This window comes from Sturnus vulgaris, chromosome 20, assembly GCF_052056855.1.
Source record: "Sturnus vulgaris isolate bStuVul1 chromosome 20, bStuVul1.hap1, whole genome shotgun sequence".
Taxonomy (NCBI): Eukaryota; Metazoa; Chordata; class Aves; order Passeriformes; family Sturnidae; genus Sturnus; species Sturnus vulgaris.
Window position 1 is genome coordinate 3,210,865 of NC_142262.1, and position 13,113 is coordinate 3,223,977.

At 38.0% G+C, this 13,113-nt stretch overlaps 1 protein-coding gene across 3 annotated transcripts in view; it reads right to left on the bottom strand.

Annotated features, from left to right (window-relative positions):
* The window catches only part of HELZ (helicase with zinc finger), an 86,092-nt gene that overhangs the window by 22,975 nt on the left and 50,004 nt on the right, over positions 1-13,113 (bottom strand). For all 3 annotated transcript variants that reach the window (XM_014882702.2, XM_014882701.2, XM_014882705.2), the window contains 6 exons: positions 10,323-10,501; positions 8,645-8,763; positions 7,064-7,209; positions 4,471-4,618; positions 1,946-2,129; positions 771-999 (listed from right to left, as the gene is read on the bottom strand). In XM_014882702.2, coding sequence (XP_014738188.1) covers positions 771-999; positions 1,946-2,129; positions 4,471-4,618; positions 7,064-7,209; positions 8,645-8,763; positions 10,323-10,501 — 1,005 coding nt within the window. The remainder of the gene's footprint in view (positions 1-770; positions 1,000-1,945; positions 2,130-4,470; positions 4,619-7,063; positions 7,210-8,644; positions 8,764-10,322; positions 10,502-13,113) is intronic.

A 13,113-nucleotide genomic window follows, 5' to 3' on the forward strand; every position in this document is an offset into this window, starting at 1 on the left:
AGGTTATATTTCATAAATACAGTAAACAAAGGTTTGAGTTCCATTTGGCTTTTTCAACTCCAATCTTTGAAAACCACATCTCTTTTCAATACAATAGAAGCAGCATTGCTCAGGAAAGTAGAACACAACATAGATATAACAACTAACATGTATTTTTAGCTTTATTTTAATAATGTAGTCAGTGCACTGTTTCCTCTCTTCGAGAATAAGCTGCAGGGTTTATCTCTGATCATCTCAAAATTTGAGAGCTCTTCCATCGAAAAAAAACCCTTTGAAGAAGAAGAACTTGGAACCTTTAACGTAAGTGTTTACATATCTCAGCATTTTTCACATTTCTTCATTTAGGTCTAAAAAATGTAAATTCACTCAACTCTTAACAAGATTTTTCCTAGTGTCATGAAGACTTATCAAAACACAAATAATGTTTTTCAAGTCTCCTACCATCCTATGACTGCCATAATATTCAAATATGTTACATCACAATTTTAAACTCCAAATTATGCATTACCTTTGTTTGTATATAGAATTGCAATGAATATACAAAAAAACCCTACTAGAAAGTAAAATGAAGCATGTTTAATTGATAAGTGAAAATCTGAGCAACTATAAATACACCAAAAGTCAGGTTATCAATAGCCAGGTGTAGGTATCTCATATTTTTCCCTGTTATACATGATGACAACTGTCACTTTCCTAAATCCACCAGTCACAAATAAACACATTTTCCAGTGCCCTTAGCCCTGATTAACCAAGGAACATAGAGAAAGTACCTGCATCTTCCAATGGAACACAAAGCAATAGGATCTCCCACCACAGCTACCAAGGATTGTGCTCTTGTAATGGCAGTGTTGAGAAGTTTGTAATTAGACAGAAAACCATAATCCAAGTCTTCTGTGGAATCCTCCAGTAACTGCTCTTTCCTTTTAATTGGAGTTTGCTTATGTTTGCATGTGTGCCGTGTTCGTACTGTGCTGAGGAACAAAACTCTGAACTGTTTTCCTAAAATGAAATAAAAAAACATCTCTGAGATAATTGTTGCTGTTCTTTCTCATACCACAGCCAGACCAGTGCCCCTGCCAGTCAGATTTCACACCTACATGTTCTGAACTCATAGTTACCCTTCACATGAAGAGCTTTATGCAAGGATAATAAGATTTAAAAATTTTAAAAGATGCACTATAAATAGCATATTCCATTACAAGAATATTTCCTCTTTAAAAAACTTACTTTTTTACCTTGATATCAATCACTCCTGAACTTCCCAAAACGTTAATTACCTTTACAGCATTGCCTATCAGTCAATAACAAATCTTGAATTTATTTATTCTACCTAAAAAATAAATTCTGGACATTCTTGATTCATATTTTTAAATTTCTCAAATACATGAATATCCACCATGAAAAAACAGAGCAAACCACTCACTGTCACTCAGTTACTTTATCATCTGCCTTTGTTTATTACTGACTAGAAGTGCAGCCTAGCAACAGGCTATGCCTACACATAATCCTTGTTATCAATGTGATTTCAGGAAGAAACACCTAAATTTTTAGACTCCTTGCAGTTTATTCTACAGATGGAAAAGAAAGCAGTAAAACATTTCAAGGCTAAAGTTCTTTTACTTTCGTATTTGGAACTTTAAAACCTATCGGTTTGTTAAAAAAGTTTAAATTCTGTTTAAAATCTATCAGTTTCCACAGTTTTGTTTTTGAAGTGGGGTTGAACTCAATTCTGAGAAAAGACAAAAATACGTTTTTGAGGAAGAAGAAATCTCATATCCATGGGTTTAGAGTCAACATTGGAGTAACATCTGTACGACAGCCCTCCTTTCGCCGCCATGGCTTTAGGGTAATTCCAGTAAATCACAGGGTCATTTTATCAAATTATTAGTGCAGCAGACCCATTTCCCCTGGGTCAGCCCAGCTCGGGGCCAGCCCAGCTGCTCACCCTGCACGTTGAGCACCCTCTCCACGCTGACGTCGGACAGGCGCTTCTTGCGCAGCTCGGCGCGGATGCGGAACACCTGGTCAGCGTACGGGGTCACCACCCCGATGCTGCCATCGTCCAGCTTGCCCCAGGCCACGGGCCACTTCCTCCTGAGCTCCTCCACACGCTCCACCACCTCAAACACCTGGGGGAAAAAAAGCAGGATTCTTCAAAGTTACACCCCAGCCAGCGTCACTCTCCGGTAGGGAAAGCGAATTTGAGTTTTAGGGCTTTGAATCACTCATAGGACACAGTGTTACATGAGCAATGATACTAATGATACTAATGATACTAATGATACTAATGATACTAATGATACTAATGATACTAATGATACTAATGATACTAATGAGACTCCAGTATCCTGGATTGAAACTATGTATTCACTACACTGCACCCTTTTTTATCTGGAAATAAGTTTTCTCACAAAAGCCACAGTTAAAATGACAAACTCCAGAATTACATTAATAATCTTAATTCTTAGGTTCTTATGGAAATGTCAAGTGTACTAGGACCTTTCTTGCCATGCATCAACTTATTTCTATAAGTAAACACACTGCCTAATTAGATAAAATTTAATTTTTTTTCTGGATTTGATATATGACATCTTAGAGTCTGAGAACTATAGACACAGAGTCTGTATACACAGCACAATCATCTCCCATTCCAAAGGATATCATTGGGAGTTTCAGATTATCCATCAACTGCTAATTCCTCTCTGTGAAATATTATGAAATGTGCTGAGAAGACTAATTTGTAATAAAACCTGAACACTTCCTCCAGTGAGGAGACAGCCTCCAAGTAACCTCCTGCCAGAGCAGCTCATCTCAACACACCAGAGGTTCTACACTGCACAAGGCATTTCTGAGTAACTTTAGAGAAGGTTTGTGATTCTTTTTTTAATTTACATTCAATAAGTATTTCTCCAGCTATTTAAAGCATGGTAATTCATGATGCTGTTTTCCTACAGCATCACAAATGCAAACTCAGCCTCTTTAAGAAAAAAAAATCTGTTAATCCTTAAAAAGTCACAAATAATTTATTTTCGGTAATTTCAGAGGACAGTGAAAATATGGGACTGTTTTTAAGCAAGTCCTGAATGCTTTTGTGACATCAATTCTTGCACTTATAAGCCAGCTCTATTGACAAAGGCTATTAGAATAAACTTTTATATCTATACAAGCCATAGCATGAAAATAATGATCTTTTGTGGGTATTTTGGCAAGATTCTCTGAAAGTATATAGCTTCTGGGTATGTATTTAGAATTAATACCACACAGAGAAATCTTTAAATTAAGACCTACAAGGGAAAGTGTATTTCCCAGAATAATTCTTAATAAAGTCATCAATGAACCACAAGATGCCCCAATGCAAATATCCATTAAGGGTCAAACAGAAAAAATCTCCCTCATCATCTAATTTCAGCTTTTCCTGCTAGTGTTTAAGGAGCTGCTGTCCTTCATTTCTGCCTGTGGCCATTAATGACTCACAGTTTTCAGACAGTTACTTGGCCACTGAAGATATTTTTAGGTCTTTTACAACTTTTTTTAAATGGCAAAGCAATCCAAATAGATTAATGAAAGCAGTCAGGTGTTCAGAAGTCACTGGAGTTTCTTATTTAAGAAGATATTTTAACTCAGCAAAGGGTGTTTAGCAAGTACAGCACAACAACAACAACAGGTTCCAAATTGTGCAGCAGATGAACCTCACCACGATCAGCAAGGGGAAACAGGCAGCTCTGCAGTGCTTCACAACAAGCACCAACCAGAAATTCCCCTTAAGCCTATGAAAATTACTGTTATTTCTTAGATTTTCTCTCCCTTCTCTAACTGGAGGTGACTGGGAAAAGGAGTCTTCCACTATGAGGAGCTTTATCAAGTCACAAGCTGGGAGGGTGGGTGCTGCTGCATGTGCTTGTTTTTGTGGGCTTGGGTTGTTTGGTTCTTTTAAACACAAGGGAAGGAATGAGAACAAAAGCAGGTTTTGAAGAATACCAATAAACCTTTGTGAAACAAACAGATTGAGAATAAGTTCTCACCTAAAAGAATCTCATCTGCACATTATCAGTTAGACACTGATCCTAAACATATTAAAGGAAATGTGAAATGTTACTCCAGAGGACTCTTATCTGAGTGGGAACATTTCTACAACAGTCAAAGAAATCTAAGTTTTACTTCAAATTGCAGTTACTCTCAGTTGCTAAGATACCTCTATCAGAATGTCACATAAATTATCAGGAAAGACATCCTGAAGAATGAGCCTGGGAGAATGAGATGCGGCTTATAATTTGCAGAGAAAAAAAAGAAGGTAAATTAGTGGAAATGTTTACTACAATTGCAATTTTCATTACATCATCTTTAGCAAACTCCATGTTCCCCTCTCCTAGTAAAGGACAATTTATGTCTTCCACCCACACTGAGCATAAACCAGTAAATTCGGGGGAGTGGAGCTTTAAGAAAACAACAGTAAAAGCAAAGAAGAGTTACCTCTGCATTATTGTAAAAAGCTGTACTGTTTTTTTCTTGCACATCTTCTCCACGTGCTGTGAAGAAAGTCAAAGGGTAGAAATCTTTGTGTGCTGGCTGCTTTCCACTTGCCATCAATTTGCCTTCATAGAAAAGTTCGGATGTGTAACTGTAACGAGGCAAAACAGGGTAAAATGTGGAGTCTACACATAAGCTCGCTGATAAAATATGCAAATCTCCCTGATGAAATATGCAACCACAAAATACTTCATAAGGAAAACAGAACCACTGATTACTATTCAGCATCTTCAAATGATTTCTCTGAACTGATATTTCCCTACTACAGACACAGCAGAAGGCACTAAAATTATGCTTCTCCAACACTTTTTCTACAAAGGCTGTTTTTTCTTCTCATCTAAAGCTTGACAAAGTCATGAACATTTCTCACTGATGTTTCACTCAGAAGTTCTGATGGCTGGAAACTGGGCAAAAAGAACACTTGCTGTCTGGCACTGGTTATTCCCCAGGCTGGACAACGAGCTTGCTCATGCCAGTTAAGAGTTATTGAACTTGGAAGATAAATTTACTACAGATTTCGTGTGCACTGAGCCCGACACTGGCCAGGCGTTCAGCTGTCAACCAAGCTTTTCTTCTGTGACTTCTACTCCAGGCTGATCTATGTTGCTAGAGACCAGAAACACAACCAGAACAGAGTTCCTCTGCTGGCAGCAGCCATTCCAGCAGCTGGCTGACTGAAAAAGAAACGAGGCAAGAACTACTTCACGGTGAAAAGCAGGAAGGGGAAAAAGGCAAATTGAATGGAATAAGACAAAAAGGCAGCAAGGAGAGACTGCAGAGTGGTGTAAATGCACAGTACAGCTAAATTAATGCACTGGCTTCCAGTAATTAGTGAATTTGGTATAATCTCCCTTTCAATCTTCAACCTCCAACCTTAATGTTCTTTGGATATCTCTCAGAGGTTGCAGTAACCCGAGTACAGCCTGACATGAAGACAACCAAAGCAGGAGACTCTGCAGCTGGTGGGTCCATCGAGTTCTTCCAGGATTATTGCAGCTTAAGATGGAAACAGCTGCTCATGGAAAAGCCACAGAAATTTGTCTGCTACCAAATCACCATCAAAGCACTGCAGCCCACCCCTGAGCTGAACTGGCTCACCCTGGACAGCCCTGAAGAACAGTGGGCTCCTCTCTGGGCTGGGTTGCAGCAGTGACTCCAAAGCAGCCAGAGGGCAAAACTAATAATCTCTTCTGCAAATTAAGTCTTAGTAATGAGATCTGATTAAACAACAAAACTTTTCTGTATGGGCTGTTTTTACCAATTACAGCTCTAAAGCTAGGCTGAACTAATGGCTCATTCTTTCTTCAGTTTCTCATGGTGTCTCTGCTTCAGTGAGGTAGAGATGATTAATGAACCCTTCATCTTCCTACACGTCTGTCCTAAGTGTCATGGTCCCATTTGCCAGGGGGGAAATTCCACATTAAACACAAAAGGAGACTTGAGACATCTCCTAAAGGGACCACCATGAGAGTGTTCAGCTGGTGTCACCTCACAGAGAACACTTCCCAGTGGCATTGGGCAAGCTGGACTTTCACCAGACAGCCAACCAGTGCCAGTGGTGTTTCTGCATCCCCACCTCAGTGTTCAACACAGTGGATCTTTCTTGGAACTCCCTGTCTGAACCCCAGCTGCTGAAGTGAATTTTGATGATCTTTCTGAGGCAAATGACATGGAAGTGATCTCTAATGAAAAGCAGAAATGATCCCTTCCTTTACAAATGTGCTCTCATTTCAAACTCAGAAACTCAAAAAATGGCTAAGAAATCTAGCAGCACTCAGCCTATAATTACAAAGTCCATAAAATGAAGACAGATCAAGCTATGCAAAAAAATATTTTACATTCTCACTTTTGATTCCCCAGAGCACTTAAATATTTCTGCTTTTGCTTTGAACACAGTGATAACCTAATTAGTATGACTGGATACCAACATAATATTCCTCAGTACATATTTGAGCCAGGATTTAAACTTTAGCATTTTTCCCCATGATTGCACTTATTCTTTCCAGCACAGCTCATGGATGAGCTTATTACACTGGCAGCCATTAGTTTATCATAGCATAAAAATGCAAACCCACTGATTAATGTGTCTTGAAAGAAGTAATAAAAGATGTCAACAGTAAAGAAACATGTTCAAAATTTGACCTATTTTTTTCCATTCACAGTTGCATATCCATATGTTCCTTACACTGCCCACAGCTTACCATTCCAAGATAATGCAGCCCAGTAAATCTAAAATTCTGAAATGGTTCAAAGAAGCACAGAGCCTTATAACAGACTGCTGGGTGGTTAAAAAGGGAAAGTTGGCCCTTCTTTGGTTTAGTGTGCAAACATCCAAAGCATCCCCACCTGAATGAGGGGCTCTGTCCCACAGCCCTGGCAGCTGCTCTAGGAGACCAAATTACAACACAGAATTACTAATGAACTTTGAAAACAAGTAAGATTTTCGTGACAGAAACGCTTGAGCTGTGCTTGGCTCTTTTGTTGGCTGGCAGCAGTCAGAAAAAGCACATGATACAGTGAAAAAGTTCACACCTACTTGATGATTGCTTCATGGGAGCGATAGTTCTCACACAGCAGGATCCTGCACGGGAATTCTGCAGGGTAGTGCTCGTAGAGCCGGTCGAGCAAGGAAACATGAAGGTTTCTCTCCCTGGCAAATTCACTGTAGACAAAAGGACTGAGCTGTAATAGACACACACACACAAAGAAAATGTAACTAAATGGGTGGACTCGGAATTTCATGCTCCCAACAAATGTATTTGCATTGTTTTTGCATCAAACCAAAAATGAAACCTCCTTTTTACCGGACATTCATTCTGAGCTGGAAGATACAGACCATGGCTATTCACAGAAATGCTCCTTCCTATCAGAAAAGTAACAAAAGACCAGCATGGTCTTAAAGGAACAATAAAATACTCTATAACTATGCAAAGAGCCCTTCTATCTAAGTTTAACACCCCAAACTGTGTTTAGAATGACTTTACACCATTATTCTGACAACCACTTTTACAATTAAGTTATTACCACAAATAGTACAAATCAGAAAATAAAGAAATTTTAGTACCGTTTAAAAAGTTACATAGAAATGTTGTTGAAAAAACAAAAACCTGGTGACCTATTTACTGTTACACTGAACTCCTACTGGGCTCGTTTAACCATAAAGCCACAATCTATTACAGCAGGAAAAACTGAACCAAAGATGATGAAAATGAGATGTTTAAGATACAATTTCAAAGTGTAGAAACAAAGCCAATCTATTTTATCATTCTGAATTCACACGATTCAGGTTCTGAGTTTCACTTCAGCTAAATATTAGTTTTGGAAATTTAAATACTGGACACCTGATAGAGTATCTTCTATAAGACCCTGAGTTACAGAGCAGCCTGAGACAGGCCCAGGGAAGACTTCACCCACCCAGCTGGGCTGATGAGATCAAGCCTGAAGTAAGAATTCCAAGCACTTGAAAAGCATTTTGAGAGCAGTATTTAAAAAGCACTACTCCAGTCCTTGGCGTTACTAATACCACTGAAATTATCCAGTAGTATTAAATCATAGGTGGTACCACCATTCTGAGTTTGTTACTGTACCAAAGCAAATATCCATTCTACTGCTACTGTGAGATGTAAAGAGAATTAAAGGCAAATCTATAAAAACAAATAAATCTGGCCTAAATCAATAAAGCAAGTAAAGCTGACTTTTCCAAGCATGCTTTCTCATGCCTACAGGCTGTAAAATGACAGGCAGAATCAGTGTTTTAAACTCTCCAAACCAAGCAGCTCCCAGGCACTTTGCAGAAACAGAAAAGCACTGGATAGTTTCAGTTTTCCATTCCTCACTTGTTCAAATCTTCACCTGATCAGATGCTTCTAACAAAAATTTTAAGTTCTCTCAATCCTAATTCTCCATATTCTTGAATTCTTTTAAAAATCAACAGGGAATACCAGTCATTAACTCCTGACTATAATAAATATCCTCACATCTTACCGAAATAATGTCCCTGGAATTCTCCTTGGCTTCCCCATCTATTATATGATTTGGTGCAGATAAATAACTTAAAATAGATAAATACAAACATTATACAGATGCACTTCATCCTCAAAATTTGCATAGCTCTTACCTGCATATGGTCTCCAGCCAAGACAATTCTTGTGTTTTTATCAGCTAATGCTAGAGGCATAATCGTTTCACACTCCATAGCTTGAGCAGCTTCATCTAACAGAATGTGTGTAAAAAACCCTGTAAAACAGAGATATCAGCAAATAAATGAAACTTGAAATATGATAAAATGAATATCGATAACAAAACAAGAACTTGGACTTAAAATTCTGTATTCTGATAATAAGCAAAACTAGAATTTTAAGAAGTATGGCTTACACAGATTAATTTCTAGCAACTGCTGAAAACCACACAATTTTCAAACCCATCAAATGACCAAGGGTGGTCACCTGATTGCCAGTGACAGCAGAGGAGCCCCCGGGTCTGCCTCTTTCCTGTGATACACAGGAAATTAAACACGTGTTTTATCAGAGCCCTGCTTACACCAAGGGAAATCTCTCTTGGCAGACATCCCTCAAGAGGTTTCTCGAATTTGAAAATCATTTCACCACCACGAGACTTGAAGAGCTTTGGACAACGACAATGACAAGGAATTCCTCTTGTACTTGAGTCCTAGTAACTATTTTATATACTATATTTCCCATTAAAATTGCACACATACCTGAGCACTTTGCTGGTTATGGGCTTAAAGGAATGTTGGGGGGGGGGAAAAAGGAACAGAAGTTGTTGAAGGAAAATTTGAATTCAATCTTATGATAATATTGGACCAAAGGTTTGGTGGGAATCTATGCACTGGAGAACATGCACTTGAAAAAAAACTTGCCCATTGTAGAGTTATATTTTATGAAATCTAAACTCAGGTTAGGTACAGAAGTGGTTTTATGCATTGATGTCTGTGACATATTAAGGTTTAAAACAAAGTATTACAGGACTTACTGCACCATCCAATTCAGATTACATACATAAAATTGTAGCAATTTTCTTTGGAAAATATGAATTTCATACAGCTGTACACACATTGCTATGGCATGACTGTACACAGCCTGCTGCCAAACAAAGCAGCTATTTCTCTCTAAAGACCCAGAAATATTTACCATCAATTCCATATTAGTTTTCTCTGCTGCAACAAATGCTTAAACGTAGCCATAAAAAACTAACCCTAACAACTTATGTCAAGAAATTCCATGTTCTCCAAAAAGCAGATGGATTTAATTTGGAGATCAGGAAAATAATAAACCCTAAGCAGCCTCGACCCCAAAAAAACAAGCCTAATATATTTCAGTTTAGAAAACAACCCTAAATGTATCATGTTAACAAAGACAGGGGTTGTATGTGTGGGAGTTGTTTGCAAAGCTAAACAATTCACAAAACAAGGGAAAAAAGCTCTCTGTTATTTATGCTTACATGCTCCACTGAGTAATGACCTTAATGAGCATAATATTCAAAGTCAGAATCTCAAACAGAATTTTCCCCCTTGGATCTCAGAAACACCAGATCATAGATAGCATTGCTGCCTTTTTTTTCTTTTTTTTTTTTTTTTTTAAAGAAGGCAAAAAAAATAACAAGCAAAAGGTTAATTAGAACGCCAGCAGTTTGTTTTGTAATAAACATTTATTCATTAAAAAAAACAAAAGAGCATTTTAAGATCATCATTGTTTACTTTATTTTTGAACAGTTCCAAAAATTGGGTAAGGGACCAAGATCAAGCATGGACACTTCTTGTCTAGAAATTCTCTTACCTGGCTCAAGATCCAGCTGACATAGATACTGTGATGTATTTAAAGTAACAACTACTACTCGTTGCTTAAGAATATCTTCCTTCTGTGGCATCTGAAAGGTGGAATGTGTGCTTGAAATCAAACAGTACTGATGCACAACTGGGTGAACAGTCTTTACCCAGCGATTTCGGAAATATACCCTAGGAAAGAAAAAGGAGCTTATTTTCCATGAGCTTAGCACACAGCGCCAGCCTCACATTTCAAATATTAATATTCTGTTTTCTGGTAAAGAAACATCATCTTCAAGAAATAGAATGTAACAACTATGCAGAATTACATGCTAAAATGTCTTGGATTCACTTTCTACTATTGCAGTGCAGTTTTACATACATGAACAGTTAGCAGGTTTTAATTCACATATAGAAATCTGTAAATTCTTCAAATATTTATGTCCTGTGATCCTCACATCACTATCTAATTTTAAACTTACAATAAACTAATTTTAAAAAATATTTCCTGACCTGAAATGTAACTATAGCCCAGAGTATAGAACTGACAGTGGTCTGCACATCTCAGCTACTACAGCTGAAAATATGAATATATGAAATACATTCAAATCCTGTTGTTCCTTTCACCCATCCTGTGTGTTGTCTGAATTCTACAAACCAAACATGAGGGAGATTCATCTTTTTATCACTCAGGGCCACAACTGTGATACTTTGGATAAAAGAATGAGAAAACAGTGCCAGAAGTTTGGCTGGAGTCTAAAATACAAAGACACTGACTGGACTTCAGCCACCCCTCCATGACACATCAGGTCATTTTAACCATCCCATGGGATCAGTGATAAATTTTTCTCAGGAAGGGATGATCTGTTACAGCCACTTTAGCTGCATGGAACAGAAGCACAGACACAAAGTCTGTGTCCCAGAACACAGAGTACAAGTAACTCCACAGGGGTGAACACATCCAGCAAGGAGCTGCATGAAGGTGCCTTGGGACACCTCCATCAGGTGTTCCTCACCACTATCATCTCTAGCAAGAACTATAAATCTGAAGTAGAACCTTAAAACTACAAGAAATTATTGTACAAAAATGAAAGTTTTTAAATTTATTTCCAAAGCAAATTAAGATGAAATTAATTAATTTCAGTTCTAAAAATGGGATTTAATGCTGTTCAGTTGATCTATTCATTACTTTATTTCTCCTGCACCCATAGTTCAAATCACAAATCATTAATAAAGTGTTTGAAAAAGTGTAATTATGCACCTAATTGCAGAGCATGATTGCACTGCATGGACTCTGGATATCACATGTCCACCCACGTCTGAAAATTACAGCTGAGCTCCATGTAACGTGAGAGAAACAAGTACTAGGATTAGAATAAATCTGGTTTGTGAAGATACAATGTCCATTTTGGACAAAACGAAATGCAAAGGCACTTCAGTACCCTAAATGACTTTTTATTTGACAACCAAGGCAAATCCACACTTGGAGACCAAAGGTAACTCCAGGTAAAACTGGGTTTAGTGCAGGAACAGCCCCCACACTCCTGAGTCATTCTCAGAACAAGAGGCTTCTAATGTTACCCTCATATATTTATTTTTCTCAGCTATCAAATGGATGAGCTTTATTTGATAAACTGTTATTACACCAAGTCATGGCCTAACAGCTACAACAAGGGATTGAGATAACCCCTGCTCCACTTATCCCAGCTTTTGTATCCTCAGCTTTTGTGTGCTTCACTTTCCCAACCTTAACTGAGGTAATACTTACCCCCACCTCACAGAGCATTACTGAGTTTATTGGGAGTTTATGTTTGTAAAGCACTTTGAGATTCTTGGATAAAAGGTGCTATTGAAATGCAAAATATTATGGTTATTAGACATTATTATACCATGCACTGTCTTTTATTACAAAAATTCAACTGTGGGTGACTCACAGATTGGCTGACAGCATTTCAAACTGCATTGCTGCTTACCCATTAATTTCTTTTATTTTGATGTGAGATCAAATAGGTATCCCAGAGCTATTATTCACTACTGGCACAAAAACACCTGACAGATGTGACTACTTCGAAAATGTCATGAGAGAAGTTAAGCCTCACTGAACAAGGACTTTCTTTCTCAGGTGCAACTCAGGCTAACGAAATCACCCAGAATTCCATTATTAGATGGGTTTTTTTCCTCAAAGTTGGAAGAACCAATTACAAAAATGGAGTTTACCAGCTTAACACAAATCATAACATTTCATCTTGCAACATGCCCTTAACTTCTGATTAAACAAAAGACTAAATTTCTAAAATGTTTAGTCTTAAACCTGCATGAGCAGAGTCCCTTAACTCCAGCAGAGTCAGTTACCAACCAAAACACTCATTAGTACCCACAACACATTTTTTTAGTATTATTATTATTTGGGTACAAAGTGGGCAAAAGCTGAAGCCACAGAACCCAAACCCAGCCTCAGCTTACAAGAGAGATTTTTTTTCTGTCACATTCCTCATATCAAGGCTTTCATTCTGGAGAAATGAAAACCTTGCAGGGTAAGGTCTACCCAAACCTCAGGCAGGGAAATTACTGGCACATACATGGAGCATTGCTAAACATGGAAATCCCAGAAGATTATAGATTAGGAACTCAATCTTCTACAAACAAAGGCACTGAATATATCCACTGGATTTAATGCTTGGTTGACACACAAAGAATCTGCATTTCCTGTGGAAATTCAGCTCACCTTTAGTTCTAATGTGGAACCTGGGTACCTTCAACAGAAATCTTAATTTCTGTGCACCCCCAGCAAATGAGCCAAAGGA